The 18,165-nt window shown below is 40.9% G+C and overlaps 1 protein-coding gene and 1 long non-coding RNA gene across 2 annotated transcripts; one reads left to right on the top strand and one right to left on the bottom strand.

Annotated features, from left to right (window-relative positions):
* Window positions 1-4,724: 4,724 nt before the first annotated feature.
* On the bottom strand, window positions 4,725-8,335 carry mycla (MYCL proto-oncogene, bHLH transcription factor a). Its single transcript, XM_042388386.1, has 3 exons — window positions 8,049-8,335; window positions 6,959-7,577; window positions 4,725-6,228 (listed from the first exon to the last, which is right to left on the bottom strand). The coding sequence occupies exons 2-3, from the start codon at window positions 7,500-7,502 to the stop codon at window positions 5,615-5,617; spliced, it is 1,158 nt and encodes a 385-aa protein (XP_042244320.1). The 5' UTR covers window positions 7,503-7,577; window positions 8,049-8,335; the 3' UTR covers window positions 4,725-5,614.
* Window positions 8,336-13,621: 5,286 nt separating this feature from the next.
* Window positions 13,622-17,751, top strand: LOC121881213. The gene is made up of 2 exons (XR_006091718.1): window positions 13,622-13,661; window positions 15,203-17,751. It is a non-coding gene; the product is annotated as an uncharacterized LOC121881213 (long non-coding RNA).
* The last annotated feature ends 414 nt before the right edge of the window (window positions 17,752-18,165 follow it).

Genomic DNA, 18,165 nt, shown 5'->3' with positions numbered 1-18,165 from the left:
TCTGTATCTGCATCCCTTCGCTCTTGTGTTTTCCCCATCTTCCTTGACCGTCAGCTACTTGAAAATAGAAGAAGGGGAAGGGTGTGTGCTCACTGTTGAGTAAGACTAGGATGACAGTGAGTGCACTTCTCTCCAGCTGACTATACGATTCCCTCTGAGTATGTAGCTGAATAAAATCTTTTCACACAACCTGAACCAAGCCTGCTAATGGGAGATTATTCAATTCCACTACAGCTCATTCTTACACAGGAGATCACAAGTTATCATAAGATAAGCCTGTCTCTCTTCCGCCTATATTATATGTCCTATATTCATCCACATGTAGGTCAGAGATAAGCAGCCAGTTCAACCATGCTCTTAGAATCACAAACCAGTGCAGTGTGTTTATGGTCCGTTTCCTCCTCTGCCGCACTGTGTAAACATGCAATGTATACACGCCATACAAGCCAGGCCAGTCAGAACCCAACCAGTTAACATGGTGGAAATATTGCTCAATGTGCCTGTGTGTCTGTGTGTTTTTTTCTCTTTTAAAGTGCAGAGGTAAGAGATTCATCACAGCGACAGCTAGGGGATGTTAACAGTTGCAACAGTTTATCCTCCCTCTTTCCAGGAACACAGATGTACTTCATAAGTTGCTCAATTACATGCCTGCAAAGGTAAGTTGCAGTTTTCACACACACTTTTCAAACTGCAGATTTGCACTTGTGTGACCTGATTGGTGCTTTATCAGCAAGAAATGCCGGAGCGGCAAGTATGACTGGTAGTGTTCCTTGCTCATCCGCTTTTATTGTCAGTTTTTGCAGGTCGAGTCACTGTTCTGAGGTGATGCAGTGTGTGCCAAAGGTAATGCATGCATAAACACATTGAATATACACTCTCATGTTAGGTCATAGGAATATAAGGGTGAAATTATCACACAGCTGTATGTGATGAAGTAAATTAGGGAGGGTTACACACCATCATACATACATGACTGTATAGTCAGTGTTGTAGTAGCCTTCCAGGGAATATTCCTGTCTTATCTCGTAGTTACACAGCTACGATCTGCTCTGTTAAACACAATTTGAATAAATTAGCCCATTAATCGTACAAGCTAAATATTCAATCAAAACAATTCCTGGGCAGCATTACATGCTAATGCAGCATGCTCCTTTATAGCTAGTTAAGAGTGAGCTATAAGGCCTTAATTCTAACAGGTAACTGCACTTTAAATGCTATCGCACCTTCCCAAGTGTTACAGCCAAGGAAAGTATAATCTCAAAAACAAAAGGAAAGATCAATGTGATTGCTTTTTACGTGTGTGTGTGTGTTTAGACAGAGGTAGTATAAATCAGAGAGAGGCAGCGCTCCACCCAGCCAAATCATCAATTCTCCACAGTCCCACCCTGATCGCACACATCTAACTGGCCACCAGTAAAGCTCTCACATGCCGTCCTGCCGTCTTGGGAATATGTATGACACAGCCATGCACGGATCTCCTCTTACATAGCGGATATATACTATAGTGGAAAGCAAGATTGCAGCTGTTTGGGACTAACTTTATAGTGGAAAAGAAATGTAGCCCACAGATGTGAGAGAATAAAACACATGTGGGGTAAAAGGAGACACCCACGCTGTCAATATGTGTGTGAAAGTGATCACACATACATTTCAGAAGTTGCTCTGTGTGGGCGTGACGTGAACTTGAGAGCAGAAAATCTGGTTTGGCAAGTTAGTGGAGTTTAACCGTCAGAGCAGAGCAGAGCATCCCACAGGACAAAGAGATCCTCTTACCTCATTGTTTCCTTCAGGAAAAAACTTCCCTGTTTTTTGAAACTTAGGATCATCATGACCACTGAGTGTTTTTGGTCAACATTAACACAAACACAGCTGCTGTTTAGAACCTCATACCAGTTTTGGTTATTTTTATCTTTTAACTCCAAATGAACAATTGCAATCTATGAGTCGAGAAAATTGTTCGACCATATCTTTAGAAATCTCTCTGGGCATTTTGAAAGCAAACCTGTTTATTTTAGTTCCCGAAAAACTGACAATGTAGAGATATGATCTTTCCCCAAACACCAGCAATATTCTCATTTGTATCCCCAGAAACACACTATGGACTGAATATTTTGCATATTGGTGTTGGATAATTTTATTGTCCCAATGTGAACCAGCAACTAATAGTGTATCTCCTGGAGAAAGTCTTTGAACCTTGACTGCATTATTAAGTTAATTATTGATTTCCTACTGTTGTGTGGCATCACTTCAGATGAATTTTGCGGTTGGTTGGTTACAGGAAACATATCAGACAGGTTGCTCCTATCTGGTCCAGGACCTGATATCTGATTGCATTTTGCTTTCACTTCCTGATGTAGTATACAGTGCAAACAGCCCGGCATCTGCAGCTAAAGTCAATCGAAGGAGTTGTCTCACTCGTTTACTATGACTAGACATGAATCCATGAAAGTCTGTGCTACTTGATATGCTGGATGAACTCCTCTCAATTCACCAAGAGAATATAAGGATGACAAAACACTGAATTCTGCAGGAATATAATAAAGATTTCTTAATAAGAATTTACCAAACTCAAAGTTGTTGTGCTCGTGTGTTGCAGAGTTTCTATAATCTAATTATAATCTATTGTTGTTAGGCCTCCTGAGACGAAAAAGCTGATTTTGTAAAGGAAATATACAACTATGCCAGGAAATAGTGCCCTAAGGGCTGAAAATGGGGCCCTGAGAGTGAACACATGCAGGCAGGTCAAACACCAACCAATCCCAGCCATAACAAACACCAGCGAGGTGTGAGACGGTTGGAGTTCAGGGTGTGCCTGGCTCCTCTGTCAGGCTTTACTTGAACGAAATGGTTGCTTTGAGTTTATTATACAAACCAGGACTCAAAGTTGAATCATCCAGGCTTGCAGAGACTCGTCGGTGAGGTCATCAATAGGGCAGCATCATGCAGGAACTCACTTTCTTATATAAGGAATTACAAATGCAAGAAGTTAGTAGATGCCAGGCCGTTCAGTTCAGTTTTATCCAGAGTGAATTCCACAAGGGGAGCAGACAGGGGCTTTGTGTCTTACTTACAGACTCAAAATGCTGTGAAGCCAGGTTAGTGTTAGTTTTAGGGTGTTGGCATGCCTGTAAAGGTAACCACAGTATACAGTATGTCTGTGTGGGGATCTTGTCATGACAGTTATAAATTCCACAGGGAATGAAACAAGGAAATCTTCTGTCAGATTGTCATCACCAAGACCGTTTTTCTGTGTACTCTTGGATTACTGTTAAAAGTCCGCGTCTGCTAAAAAAATGTGCTTTTCTTTTTGTTTCTTCACTTGGATGTTCGACCTTCACTGCGCAGAATGATGTACAGTATGTGCAGAGTTTGACACTAGAAGGCTGATTTCACATTCATCTGCTGAAAGGGGGAAAGTTACTTTGTGCTTACCTGATATCTCAGTTTAACATGTGTACGTAGAAATTTTGATTTTGTGACATCACAACCAGTTTGGAAGCCAATTGCGGTCCAATATGCAACTCACATAAGTGTGATGTGGAAACCTCCAGTGCACACAAACAGAGAAAGGACTTTACAGTGAAGTAGGAAGCATCTTGTGTCCAGCATTTAAACTTTTGAAATGAAAAATATCTGCAAATTTATAGATTCTGAATTTTTCAATAATACAAAAACAGTAGACATTTTAAGAAATTTTAAGTAGGTAAATTGAACTTTTTTGTGGAAATACCATATATATCAGACTCCAATTATTATTCAAAGAAGTGTATTTTAATATGTCTTAAAATATGCTTGGAGGGGAGTTTTAAACGTTGAACCTAAGCATCTTTATATTAACACAAAAGTTCATTTATCAAAAATGAAATCTGCCTTTACTAGACACCGTTACACAAGTCGCTCTTTGGGGGAGCTGCATCTAACTGGCACGCAAACCCACAAAGCAGCAGAGTATACAACAAATGCTAGTAAAAGACACGTCACATAATAAATATAAGTGAGTATAAGGGCAGTCCCGTCCAATAATGTAAAAATCACTAAGAGATTTTCACTTTTTTTGTCATTTACAGGCCATTTTACAGCCACTTTATGCTTCACAGGCATGCAGCAGTGCTCCTCTCTGACTGCATACCTGTGTGAATAGCACTGCACTGGATCCAGGTAGCAGTCCACACAACCTCTGTCTCAAGACCCAGGGGACTGTTCTAAAGATACCGATTGTGGTGTATGTGTGTGTGAGTGTAACCTAATTCAAAGCACATCAGGTGCCCAGCATGCAGCAGCCACTGCAGAGGGGAGGATCTACGACAGTATCACACACTCACACTTCAAGGGCAAGTTTCAAGGACAAGCTTTGTCTAACCTTCTTCAAACAAGCAGCTGGCGCATAAGAGACACTAGTTTATACGACAGATACCGCAAAGTGACACAGAGAGGTGATATCAACCAGTTGGCTCATTTTTTATGATCTTCCCTCATTTACAGCTGGTTTGGGTGACAGAGAGGCCCTACCACATCAGCGTGTGGTGGATCTTCCCCACGTTGTCAGTGTGAGGTGTGATTACATCTGCTTGGAACATTTATATCAGGGTTTCACTTTGGTGTGAATTTTCTTTAGGTTGACACAGAAACAACTAGACACTTGTAGTTTTGCAATGAGCTCAAATGCAATCTGATGGCAAGGCCAAAATGTTCTGATGTTTATTTCAGAAAAAAAATGCAGGAACTTATTTCCAACAGTGTAATGTGTTTTATTTAAATAAAAAACAAAGAAGGTTTGTATGCAAATGTGGTATAAAATTTAATGTTGCTATTAGCATGCTTTAAAATCAACCAAAATCAGAAGAAGCATTGAAATCACAAAGTGACGTGTGAATATAAAGTACAGCAGTGCTACTTATTACTTTTTTTTTGTCAATTTTTCTTATTTTCTTAACAAAATAGATGCTCCTTGATGCCTGGTGGCACGTCATCCAGGAGGAGAAAAGCTCGGTGCCAACTCTTGATTTTTGCCTCCTTCACCAGGAGTGATAAGCTCTAATTTACAGAACAATTTGTACATCAAACAGTCAGTCATAAAAAAAAAAAAAACAAACAAACCTACAACTGACTCACTCACCCATATGTACACAGCAAGGCCTTTACACTTCACTCCAATGTAAGTGTGCAATGATGAAATGAAGACATCTCAAACAACCTCCACACCCATTCTCAAGGCTACAAATTCACTACCACACTGGTAAACTATTAACACACTCTGCTCTCATTTCCCATCACAGCATACCAGGAAATATCTTGGTCATAGCTATTTAAAAAAATCAATTCAATTTAACCCCTGTCCATGACTAAAACACTGTGCAAATTAAAAAAAACCAACACAACACACTGAGATTTAACTGCTCCTCCCCAATAACAGGTTCATAGGCCAGCACAGTCAATTCATAGGAAGCCCACAGCATTTTAAATGTATTCCAAACAAAACAAAAAAAATCACAGCTATTTACATGAGGCATGTTGTTATATAAAAACGGTAGCTTTTCAAAAGTGACAGGTAACTTGAGAATAAAGTTCTGGACTGTGTAAAGGAGTTTATTTTGGAAGCACACTCGTTTGCGCCTCAAGAGCGCTTCAGCTCAGATAACCTGCGGAGAAGCTGCTGCTGTCGGGCTTTGAGGCGTTTCCTCTCCTGGAGCTGCCGTTTCTCCCTGGTGTGCAGCTCTGTGAGGTACTCTGTTGCCTGAGTCAGGATGGCCACCTTTGGAGTCTTGGCCGACTCCAGACCGGGGATCTGATCCCGCAGGGCGAGGAAGCGGGACCTGAGGTCGTTCCTCCTCTTCCTCTCCAGGAAGTTGTGGTTCCTCCTGCGGTCAGTGTCCTCTGTGTCTGAGTTCTGAGGAGTCTCCGAGGGGGAGGATAGGTGGGAGACACAAGACAATGAGCCCAGATGCTGACTGGATGCTGTGCATGTACGTTTGCTTTGGGGCTCTTCCTCGTACTCTTCCTCTTCCTCCTCCTCCTCCTCCTCCTCTTCCTCCTCTTCCTCTTCAGGTTCTGGCTCACTGTCTGGGGAGCGGGCGGCGTAGTTGTGCTGCTGCCGGTGCACAGACATGTGGAAGCGTTTTGGGCAGGGGTCTGCACGGACCGTGATGGTCACTGGTTTTCGGACGTTCACCAGCCGCACCCGGTTCTGCTTGCTCTCAACAGTGACCACATCAATTTCCTCTTCATCATCTGTGATCACATATAGAAAAACAACCATATACCCATCAATACACATACAGAAGAAGGTTTTACGTGAACTTTTTTTTACAAAATATTTCACAATCTTCACATGTCTGCATTAGAAAGAGCAAAGTCAAGCTAAATCAAAATTTAACTAAAAGAAGCTATAAGGAAGTGCATTTCAGAGCCAAGCATGCAAATCACTATTGCCCAGTCTGAGGAGGGCAGAGCAGGAACTGAGGTGTTAACAGCAGTGGTCATCCATGCCAAAGCCTGCAGGAATTCAAGCTTTTGTCATGGAGCACAGAGCATTCATCAACAATTTAAATGAGGAGATCTGCGGGCAGGGGGCATTCCCTAATTTGGGAAATCTGAAAGAGTTGCTCTCATGGTGTAGTAGTAATAAATCAGCAAGACGCGGTCACCCCGCCCCTCTACCGCACTCTGAATGTAATACAGAGCCAACGGAAGATATCGAAAGGGGGAAATTCAAGCAAAAGTGATGGGGGCGCGGTTTTTAAAAGACTGCATGGGCACTCAGAATAAGCATGTCCTTGGCAAAGCGAGGGTAACATTCTGCCTTGAGGTGACTGTGCTGCACTTGATAACCCCAATGCACCACAGACCACAGTTATTATGCAACAGCAGAGCAGCTTTCCAAATTACGCATTGTTAGAGGGCAATATGATCCTGAGGCAGGGGCAGGGTGGGGCAATTTAGAGCATGACTGCTTCCTTACCAGAGGAATCAGAGCGAGACTCGGAGCCAGACGACGCCGGCTTCCTGCAGCTGTTTGCCGGGAAGGTGAGAACAGCCGCGGGGTCGACGCAGTCTGTCGCCGAGGTGGCGAGCGGGCCACCGGGCGAGACGCACTGCGCTTTGCTCGGTCTCATGGAGATCTGTGCCACCGGAGGGACGCTGGTCTGTGCCGCAGCTGACAGCCTCCCGTTGACCTTCTCAAGCTGCTTACTTGCAGAGAAACTACTCCACATGCAGTCCTGGATGATGATAGAGCTGAGGTTGCCGAACAGCTCCTCCGTGTCCGGAATGAACTGACCCTCGCACTCCTCGTCCTGACCCAGGACCTTGGACAGCCAGCTCCGCTTGTCTCCCGACGAGGGGTGCAGAGCAGCACCGCTCAGAGTCCGGGTGGGAGACATGGGAGGGGTGGGCAGCAGCTCGAACTTTTTCCAAATGTCCTCGCTTGGTGCGGTTGATTTGTAAAAATCCTCCTCAGTGTCAAAATCATCGAGAAAATAGTGCTGGAACCAGTCTAACTCCATTTTCAAGCTGATAAAATCCTCGAGAGTTTATCCCCAGAAATGATCAAATGACACCAGTGGCCTCTGAAGAACAACCTGAGGGGAAATATCACAGTAATTAGCCATGATCTCTTTTCAATTAGTTTCTATCAGATATGATCACATTTCTAGTATCCATCTAATGGGCTATTAAGATATCATCCCTCTAACAGCATACTTTCTACAAATGGGACCACATTAATAATTGATTGCATCTTGCGGATGCTCTCTTTGCAGTGATGGACTCAAACTGTCCAGGCACACAAGGTTATTATATAATCTAGTTATATATATAGGCGTCAACTATAATTCATAGACAGGAGAGGACATGGGCTGTCTGCAGACTTAGTTTTGCAGGACTATCCTGCGTAAAACTCACATGGCTTCATCTCCTGAAATGTAGGTTGCGCTTTGTTCCATATATGAACAAGCAAAAGCAGAAAAGTGCCTCACAGTCACAAGGAGAGTTCAGCCTCCATTTCCTCAATTGAAACTTTCCTAGGCATACACTAGAATAAAACTACTCACCGGCTCTCCGCAAAATCCTAATGCGAAATTCAGGGCATGGAAAATCCCTCAGCAGCCAAAGAGCAAAGTGTCCACTGGTGGAGATCAAGCGGATAAAAGCTGTCTGAGTTGTTGCTGGATCCAGAGATGCGGTGTTTCGACGCAGTCTGTACTTTTGCCTTAGTTTAGCAGAAAAAAAGCAAAAAAAAAACGCCGGGGCTCCAACAACAGGCACTAGTTCCGCCCCACAATGTGTAATAGAAAGCCACACAGTGCGTTTTTCGCGCCAGTGAGATATCCTGTTATAAGGCGATAAAAAAAAAGTGCAGGGAGGAGCCTCGGAAATATCTGCAGCGGTAGATCCGGGTAAGCCCCTTCATTTGCATCAGAGGCGGGGGGAGGCGCTCAGCCCCGCCCCGTCTACAACACCAATTATGGTCACAATAACTGACATATTGTGAGGATCAATATTACTGTTATTGCTCCACATAGCAGCAGCAGTAGTAGTTACTGAATAATAAAGCCATTAACCATGTACACAACTAGGCCTAGTTGTACTTTATAGGCCTACTTGAATCGGCGATTACCATTATATGTTACTTTATACTTTAAGGGGGAAATGTACTATTTTAACTTTTACTCCACTAAATTTTCTTTGACAGCTTTGGTTGCAAAATTACTTTGTATACGAAGATTTTACACACAAAGGTACGTATTATACTGAATATATATATATATATATATATATATATATATATATATATATATATATATATATATATAGCTCCATCTCTGCCAGCTACAGCAGTAAAACACTACTTACATATAAATGCATCAGGAATAATGATCCAATAATATAAATTGGAGAGCTGAAACAATTAATCGATCAATCGATTTGCCTAGTTGATCAACAGAAAACTAAACAAGCAGCAATTTTGAGAAATCTATTAAGAGAAAATGCCAAATATATTCCCAACTTCCCAAATATCAGGGTTTGCTGCTTTTCTTTGTTTTCAAGTGATAGTGAACTTTTTCTTTTTTTTTCTTTTTTTTTACTATTTTCTGACATTTTATAGATAAAACACTGAATAAATAATTCAAGAAAATAATCACCAGATTTATCAATATTAAAAAATAATTACTTGCAGCCCTTATAACATGTGATACTATAAACAGTCCATTTTTTGCACAATAAGTACTTTTACTTGTAACAGAATGTTTCTGAGATGGTCAGGTTGCTACTTTTACCCACGTAAAGTATCTAATTACATCCACACATTAACAAATGATACAACACATAGCATTAAATTCATACTTTGATTTACAACAGTATGCATTTCAGATTGTCTTCAGGTTCAGCATTTGACAAAGTGATTTTGTCCCGATGTCTTCATCGTTAAGTCTCTGCACTGAGAGACATCACTGTGATCCTCATCCTGGGGTAAAGCTGTCATGTCTCAACCTTGCCGCCAAACATTAGTTTTTAGCTGATCCTCTTTCCCCTAATCCTGTTAAAATCAGCAGACCTATGAGCTCTAAAAGAGGGTCCAAACCTCCTTTTTTTGCTAATATCTCCAGCTGATAATATGCCCTTTTCTGTTGATTCAGGCTGTTTTTGACTAATTGAAATAGTTCCTGATGTTTACGTTGATCTGGCTGGGTTTTAAACATTATTGTAATAACCAGCTGTAGGCAGATATTTTCAAACCAACAGTAGAAGAAGCAGCTGTAGAGCAGTTTCACAAAGTTCTATTGGTGTACAAAGTTGCTGATTTGCAGTAGCATGTCTCCCGATGTGTATTACAAATGACAGGAATTCAATGCAGATAGACCTTCATTTCCATATTCAACATCTTGACAGAGAAAAGGTAATGGTAATTAAAGGTCGCTCTGCCTTCATTGCAAAACATTTCCACAGTGAAGGGTGGAGTGTGTGGTACATCTTTGAATGATGTGCATTTTAACACAAAAGTGCACACAGCAGTCGAGATTCAGCTGCTGAAACATCTGCAGGTGGTGCTGAAGTGAGTAATCTTCTTCTTCCATAGCAAACAAGTTAATGTCCCAAACAAACACTAGTGTATTTGGTCTGTTTACAGGCCACAGTAACAGCTTTGCCAGAGAAAAAGGGGGAAGAAAAGACCACCCTGGTAAAACCCCCTTGCACTCCATGGCCTGAAACATTTAATTATTTGAACACTAAACATGACATAACCATCTTGAACCAGGCAATGATTAAGTAGAGACATGATTTGTCTACGTGTTGCCTGGCGTGAACAAATGCTTTATGTTCACTCGCAAGCAAAAGGTCAAAGTTCACCAACGTCTCATGACCAGACAATGCCAGGTCAAAATCATACACCACCTCTGGCCTAAGCCTCTCCCTGTCTAACATATTGATCAGTTTGCTCCACAGTGTGCACATCTTCTCTTTAATTAAGCTTCTCAGTGGACAAGACAAAACCTTCAGCATCCCTGGTTGTACTCAGGCCGAGTTAATGACACTGATTAGTGATGGACATCTGTTGTCAGCGACTGGCCTGAGGTCAGACACATGTCCCTGATTGCATGGCCACTCAAGGTTTGAAGTGTGCTGAAAGCGACATCAATCAATTTGTTCAGTATCATATCAGACATAGCAAAAGATGAAAATAAAAGAACGTGCAGGGGAATCAAGTCTGTGTTCTCCTGACAGCAACTTTACTCTGACTCACCTCCACAGTGGCCAATTATATTGCACAAGCAGGAGTGAAAGGTTTATTTGGCAGCACGCCTGAATGTGACAAAACAATCTGACAATAAGGTCCATTCAGCAGCATTTCTGGAGCTTTTGATCATAACACATCATCTTCTTTTATAGGTAGAGTTTGCCCAGAAATGTTAACATGGAAACGTGTAAATTTCCATTTTTCTTGAAAGTTGAAAGTTGGTTTAAAAGTCGAGATTGAGATTGAAAGTCATACTTTGAAAAATAATAGTTGACAAAACAGTCTTACCATAAGGTTAGTGTAGTAGCTGTTCTGGAGCTTTTGAGCATATTATAAGATCTTCCTCCATGGATGAAGTCTGTTTACCATAAATTTATATGTATTCACATTTCCTTTTTTTCAATCTCAAACTACAATCTAAAGTAAAAACACAATGTTTACAAGGACTCAGACTTATCTTGGAACTGACCTATTTTGACCTGGGACTCAAGACTTACTTTTGACTTGCAAAACTTTAATTTCGTCCCACCTCTGGCAAGATAAACCCACATTTTATTTTAAAAAAAATAGTAGTATTGCTGGAAGACTCATGGTATGAACTCAGTTCTAAAACATGCAAACCTCGAGATGTGAGGTTTTAAAGAGTATGATATTATGTTTTGAAACTGAAATGAATCTAACATTTAAAAAAAGAGATATTTGAGCTAACTTAAAACTTCACCAAATGTGATTGTGAGTTCTTTTGCCCACAGAGCGATGATCACAGCCTGTAACTTCACATCCCATAATTACACAGTGGCCCAACCCTCAATCTGCTATGTTAGGAATATTTCATCCCTGCCAAAGAGAAGAAAGAAGAAACGTTGGTCCCATAAAACTCAGATGCGGGCCCTCCTCCTTCTCCTCTCTTATGTTCCCTCATTAAAACTCTGAGATCTTTACCTCAGCAGGGACATTGTTGGGGTAACAATGCTTAACACTAACAATGGCCTGCTCCCCAAGTCATCTCCCAGCTTAACTTCAAGTACCCGCCATTGTCCTTTATTGCTATGGTAGCATATGTGTGAGAATGGTGCGGGGGGTCAGGATCCACCTCAGCAGAGTACTCATGTAGTCTCCAACACCCACTCAGGCGCCTGAAGAATATTGGACACAATGAAGTGAAGGAATTTGGATGATTTTTGGGGGGACTGTCTGTGGAATCATCACCATGTGCTATACAAGGGGTGTCCTCCTTTTCCCCACGACCTCCATGACACAGGAACCCCTAACCCTGATCTCTGACCTTTTCCTCCCATCTAAAAGAAAAAAAAAGATACAATCTGGAGCAGGTTTTAAAATGGGACCAGTCAACCAGAGCTCAGAGAAAAGCAATGCAGATTAGAAAGACAATAAGACATAAATAATTCACACAAGTGTTATTGCTCCTTGGGGATGTAAAACACCATATTCAGACACACCCACCCAAATACCATGAGAGTCCGACCAGCAGGGTTCCAGCTTTACCTGCTAACAGCTTTCACATACCAAACATCTATATCTGCAATGCATTACATCAGGCTTTTACTGTTCATGTTATGACTTGTCTTTTCATTTTCTCTTCAGCAAAGTCCGTGCTATGAAAGATTATTAGCAGAGGTGGAAAGTAACTAAGTACTCAAGTACTGTACCTAAAAACAATTTTGTGGTACTTGTACTTTACTTGAGTATTTCCATTTGATGCTACTTTATACTTCTACTCCACTACATTTCAGAGGGAAATATTCTACTTTCTACTCCACTACATTTATTTGACAGCTTCAATTACTCTTCAGATGAAGATTTGACAAAATGGATAATATGTAACAAGTTTTTAAAATACAACACATTGTTAAAGATGAAACTTTTGACTTTTGGCATGTGATGACTTACAAAAAGCAGTGTGTAGTCGGGGTCACATTTCAGATGTTGAGTTGTTAACAGTTCCACCAAATAGTGACTTTTCCCTCTAAACCTCTCACATGGTTTCATTTCAATAAATATTCAGATGATCCAATCTTTCATCAAAAATCAAAGATTAGAGAAAAGTCCAAAAACTGAAAACAGATTTTTGTATCAGAACTTTTTTTTTCTTTTCTCTACCATTAATCATCTCACAACCCCACAGATTTATCTGCTGACTCTTTGGACAGTCCTGACCCCTAGATTGGGAACCACTGGACTAAACCAGCTGACTGTACATAAAGTAGTTGAAACTAGCTCCACCTCCAGCAGCTACAACAGTAACATGCTGCTTACATACTGATGCTTCAGTATTAATAATCTAATGATGTCATATATAATAATAAACCAGTCAGAGGGACCAAACCACTGCTTTTACTGCAATACTTTAACTACATAAAGCTCATAATACTTTTGTACTTCTACTTTCATGCAGGGCTTTTATGTGGGGTATTTTTACATTGCTGTATTGGTAGGCCACTTTCACTTAAATAAAGGATCTGAGTACTTCTTCCACCACTGATTATCAAACATGATTACGGTCTAAGTTCCTGACTTGACCTTAGTATCAACTTACAAATTATTAGAGGCCATGCACATGCCATGAATATATTGGTTTCTTACACTAGTCCAATGAAAGAGTGAATTTTACAACACATTACAGTAGTGCAACTCAAAGCACACTGGGAATAAAAAAAGTACATGTTTTTAAAAGGTTAGGAGAAGTGAGAACTTTATGTGAAGTACTAACATGATTGTAACAGCTGAATCACAGACACATTCCACTGCACGGACTGCTGAATACAACCATTGGTTCACTGCAGCATATGGGCTGAGGGAGGCTGCCACCTGGTGTTTGCTTTGTGTAAAAACCTGATTTACTCAGACTACTAACTGTGGGACTGCCCAGTGGTGGAAGAAGTGCTCAGAATCACGACAATGTAAAGTAAGTATACGTATTGCATTCAAAATGTTAAGTAAAAGTACTGAAGTAAACTAAACTAAAACTAATTGTTTTAGTTATGTAGTAGTTGTGCTGTGTAAAAACAGCTTTTGTGAGTTTTATATTATTATATATTACATTACTAAATTATTTTTTCTTATGTATTAGTATGAGTAAGTAGCATTTTAATGGTGTAGCTGGTTGGTGTGGAACTAATTTCATCTACTTGTCAAATGTTTTAATCTATGAAATGCACTATATTTTGTAAGCTAATCATATGTTTTTTATGCACAGTCTTAATCAGTAAAGTAACTAGTAGCTAATTGTAGCTATCTAATAAGTGTGGTAGCATAAAAGAGCATATGAAAAGTATAAAGTAGCGTATAATAAAAAAAAAAATCAAATAAAGTACATATACCTCAAAATTGTACTTGAATAAATGTGCTTAGTTGCTTTCCACCATTGCCTACCTAGTGTTGGGGATGTTCAAGAGGCTGCAAGATAAATCTGAGGAGGTCATGAGATGAATAACAAGATAAGAAAAATAAAAAATCTTTCCCTGCTATACAAATTATTTACTTTTTCTGACTTTTTGAATTTGTGAAATATGGATGATTTTTACCTATTAAGACCATTAAAATGAAACAATCTGAGAAGGGAAAATCGCTTTGGTTAAACTGCTCCCAACTTATAAACACATGCAATCTGGTCTGAGAGGTCAAAAGACAACATGGTTCCACTTCAAAGGGTCACAGGCCAAGGAGCCCTCATGGATCAGGGGATAAGATTTTGACCATGGCCTACACATCTCTGGTTTTAATACAGCTTTGATTTGTTTCATCTCTCTCTTTCTCATTTTCTGTCATTTATACTGTCTAAAAAATACATGCCTAAAAAATACTTTTAAAGATGGATCCAGGGAAGCCTGAAAAGTCCCTGGGATAAAATCTGGTGATGTCCTGAATTAGCAGACTTTCTATAATGATGAGTTATTTATTGTAATTGTAATTGTAAATGTTATTGTTAATTATCTTTAAATGCTACTGCTTGTGTGTTCTTTACACATTTTTATACTGTTTCAGAAAAGACAACACACAGCTTATAGGTTTTCCTCTTTAAATCTCACTATCAGAGAACTGGCTTCACCCAGACTCAGCCTTAGTTTCTAGCTCATCTTGTGTTAACATGATATGAACAGCAGAGAGGCCCAGGATTAAAATTGATGTGAATCACACAGGTATTTATCTAATAAGACACTGAAGTTACACACAGTCAGTTGTTTTTATTCCTATGGCAAAGTATTTGGTTATGTTGCACTGATGGTGCCAGTAGATGGCGCCATGATGAAAGTTTTAACATCAGGTTACTTGAAGGTTACAGACTACAGATATTCTTCAGGTGCAAATTGTGGAAAGTAACTAAGCACATTTACTCAAGTACATTTTTGTGGTATTTTATAATTCTACACTACTTTTCGAATGCTAACATTGTACTTTTACTCTACTTCATTTATCTGACAGCTAAAGTCATTTCTTATTTTGCAGATACATTTTATATGCAAAACACATGATGGTCTGATGAGATATGAGCAGCACTTAAGTAATGCCCAAACCCATAAATATCTGCATCAGCTCCCAGCAGGACACTTCGCCCTGTGGCCACAGCTTTCCTCTGACTCTCAAAAAGAAGAGACTTGTTCTCCTAGTTTGACTGAGGAAAAAGATGAAAAATGTACATCTACACACGTGTGTTTCAGATTCAGGTGCTCAGACAAACCAGCATCAACCATATCAAATACTTCATACAAGTATGAAAAGACCAGAAAAATTTGTCATCCAGACTATCATCTATAAGTAACTACTTCCTCCATCACTGTCAGCCTCAAGGTGCCACATCACACCTTGTCCATTTTTGGTGAAATTAAAACAAGCATAAATCACATCCATCCACGATTATCAGTGAATACAGATACCATCAATCACTGAGAAACCAGTGAAGAGCCAGGGGAGGGTGTGTGAGTGCAGACTGAGAGACACAGCATCCAGCCGAGCAATCAAGCAAGAGCTAGAAGTCTGGCTAGTTGCAGTGGACAAGTCAGGCCTACCTGGCAAGTTTAAGGCCTGGATATACCAACATGGCATCCTCCCACTGATTCTCTGGCCACTCTTGGTCTATGAAGTCCTGATCTCCACAGTTGAGGGCTTTGAGAGGAAGTTCAGCAGGTTCCTAATGATGTGTCTGGGACTACTTCAGAGCCTGAGCAGCATCACCCTGTACAGCGGAGCAGCAAGCTCAAGCTCCTCATCAGCAGCCTGAATGAAGAATTTATGGTGACCAGTACTTGGAAGGTGCTGCAATACTGAGAGTCCTGCAACCTAAGTCTCTCAGGCTGGCATCGAGGTCAGGACAGGATGGAAGTGGAGAGCAGCAGAGGCCGTGGATGTTGTTTAGTCTCAGCTAAGGCACAGGGTGCGGGTGGGTGCAGTGTCTCATGGAAGGGCTGGCCTGGGTAGTAGCTTAACACCTCGCTACGACAAGGCACAGGGGAAGGACAAGAGTTCACTGATCCAGGCTGAGGTGTGAGTGTCAGTCGAGGAGGAGCGAGCCAACAGAATGGTCTGAATGCAACAGCAGTGAGTCTGGACAAGATGGGAGCAAGCAGTGGAGAGCAAAGCCTCATGGGCCAAGCTAGGGAAAGCCGAGCCCCATTGAATAAAATTCTTAATCCAAGTGGTTTATAACGTTCTACCAAGCCCATCCAGCTTGTTTTGATGGGGAAAGGTGGAGCCACCAGATTGCCCTCTGTGCCTGAAGAGAGGGACCCTAAGCACATCCTCAGCTGCTGTTGGAAATCCCTGAGCTAGGGGCACTAACGCCGGCGCCATGACCAAGTCCTGAAGGCCATAGCGCCTCTGCCCAGTGAAGAAGTACATTGCTTTCGTCAGCAACGACACAAGACTGAGAGCTGAAAGTTGACCTGGTTAAGCAACTGAGGTTCCCAGAAACTGTTGCCACAACAACGCTAAAGCCAGACATGGTGCTGATCTTGGAAACATCCAAGCAGGTCATTCTTTTAGAGCTCACCAGTCCCTGGGAGGACCACACTGAGGTGGTCAATGAGAGGAAGAGGGCAAAGTACACTGGTTGAAGAATGCTAAAGCAATGGGTGGCAAGCAAGGTGCAAGCCCATGAGGCAGGATGCAGAGGGTTCACAGGCCAGTCCCTCTGCAGGGCCTACAACATGCTGGGTATCACAGGGGCCAGTAAGTGAAGGGCCATCAAATTGGCCACCAAGGCAGCAGAAGAAAAATATTATTCCACCAATAAAAAACAAAAAAAGTAGATTTAACTCCTTTTTACACAGCTGAGCAGTGTGAATGTGTGTGTGAGGGTTTTGCCATTTAATACAAGTCAAATATCCCCAGGGAAAGAGAGAAAAAAGGTTAAGTGGTTATTTGCTAGTACAAAGCCTATTCATGTATGTACTGTAAACAGCTGAGTAAGGTTATTCAAAAATGCATCTGACTCAACTGCGTTTTGGTAGAAGTTACAGGTGTAACACCTCCCTGCTTGAATTTGAATGAATATAAAATTTTAAATGTAATGAAAGTCAAACTTATGGTGGACTTCATGTGAGCTGTGATTCAACTGAAAAAGGATGAATGGGACTGAGATCAAACTAGATTTTAATTGGAAAAATAAATGAAGTAAAGACAGATGCTCTTACTTATTTAGTGCCTACAGAGTATGTACTCTGCCATAAATGGGATTTAAAAGAGTGATATAAGTAGACCTATCCTCCAAAACAGCTTAAAACTTTTAAAGGAGCAGACTTTTATTAGTGTCTTTTGAGAATGTTGTTCAGGATCAGTCCAGTCAGATGGTAATTGAGATGGCCAAGAGAGGGTATAACCAGAAATTGTCATTTGTGATGCACTTGTGTTGTTTCGTGCCTTGTGGCACTTGTGGAGCTTCGAGTGTTGAGTCAATTATTCTCAGGGGTTCTCCTTGATCTACTATAGCTTGGATTGGTCCTAATTTGTATGTCGCTCTGGACAAAAGCAAATGAATAAATGTAAATGTTTTATCAAAACCTTTACTCACACTTCCTCTGGATTCCCCCTTTTCTTTGTTTTTAACAGAGGAAATCTGGATAAGTTAGATTCACTCTCTTTCACCTGGATAGCATTTTCCTCCTACAGTCAAGTTTTACAGGACAGAGTGGGAACTGCAGTATGTCTCTCCATCAGTGGAAAAGCAGCACAGAGGCTCAGTACAAGAGAAGATTTTTTAGTTTACCTCTGGCTAGCAGTGCTGTGTAAATAATAGAGGTGTGTTGGATGTTTGGGTGTGTACAAATTGTTAGAGGGTGTTTGTGTATGTGTTAAGACATGGAAAGTGGAAGAACAATGAGTCATATTTAAAAAGGAGGCTATAAACAAATAAAATACAACAGTAAATAGCCAGGGGACACAAGGCTCAGTGTTCAAGCTGAGAGACAACATGA

The sequence above is a fragment of the Thunnus maccoyii genome, chromosome 16 (assembly GCF_910596095.1).
Source record: "Thunnus maccoyii chromosome 16, fThuMac1.1, whole genome shotgun sequence".
Taxonomy (NCBI): domain Eukaryota; kingdom Metazoa; phylum Chordata; class Actinopteri; order Scombriformes; family Scombridae; genus Thunnus; species Thunnus maccoyii.
This window is presented reverse-complemented; position numbering and strand designations above follow the sequence as displayed.

Coding starts and splice junctions, on each gene's coding strand:
- mycla (XM_042388386.1), bottom strand. CDS start 7,502: ATGGAGTTAGACTGGTTCCAGCACTATTTTCTCGATGATTTTGACACT. Junction 6,229..6,958: donor GTCTCGCTCTGATTCCTCTG/GTAAGGAAGCAG, acceptor ATGTGATCACAG/ATGATGAAGAGGAAATTGAT.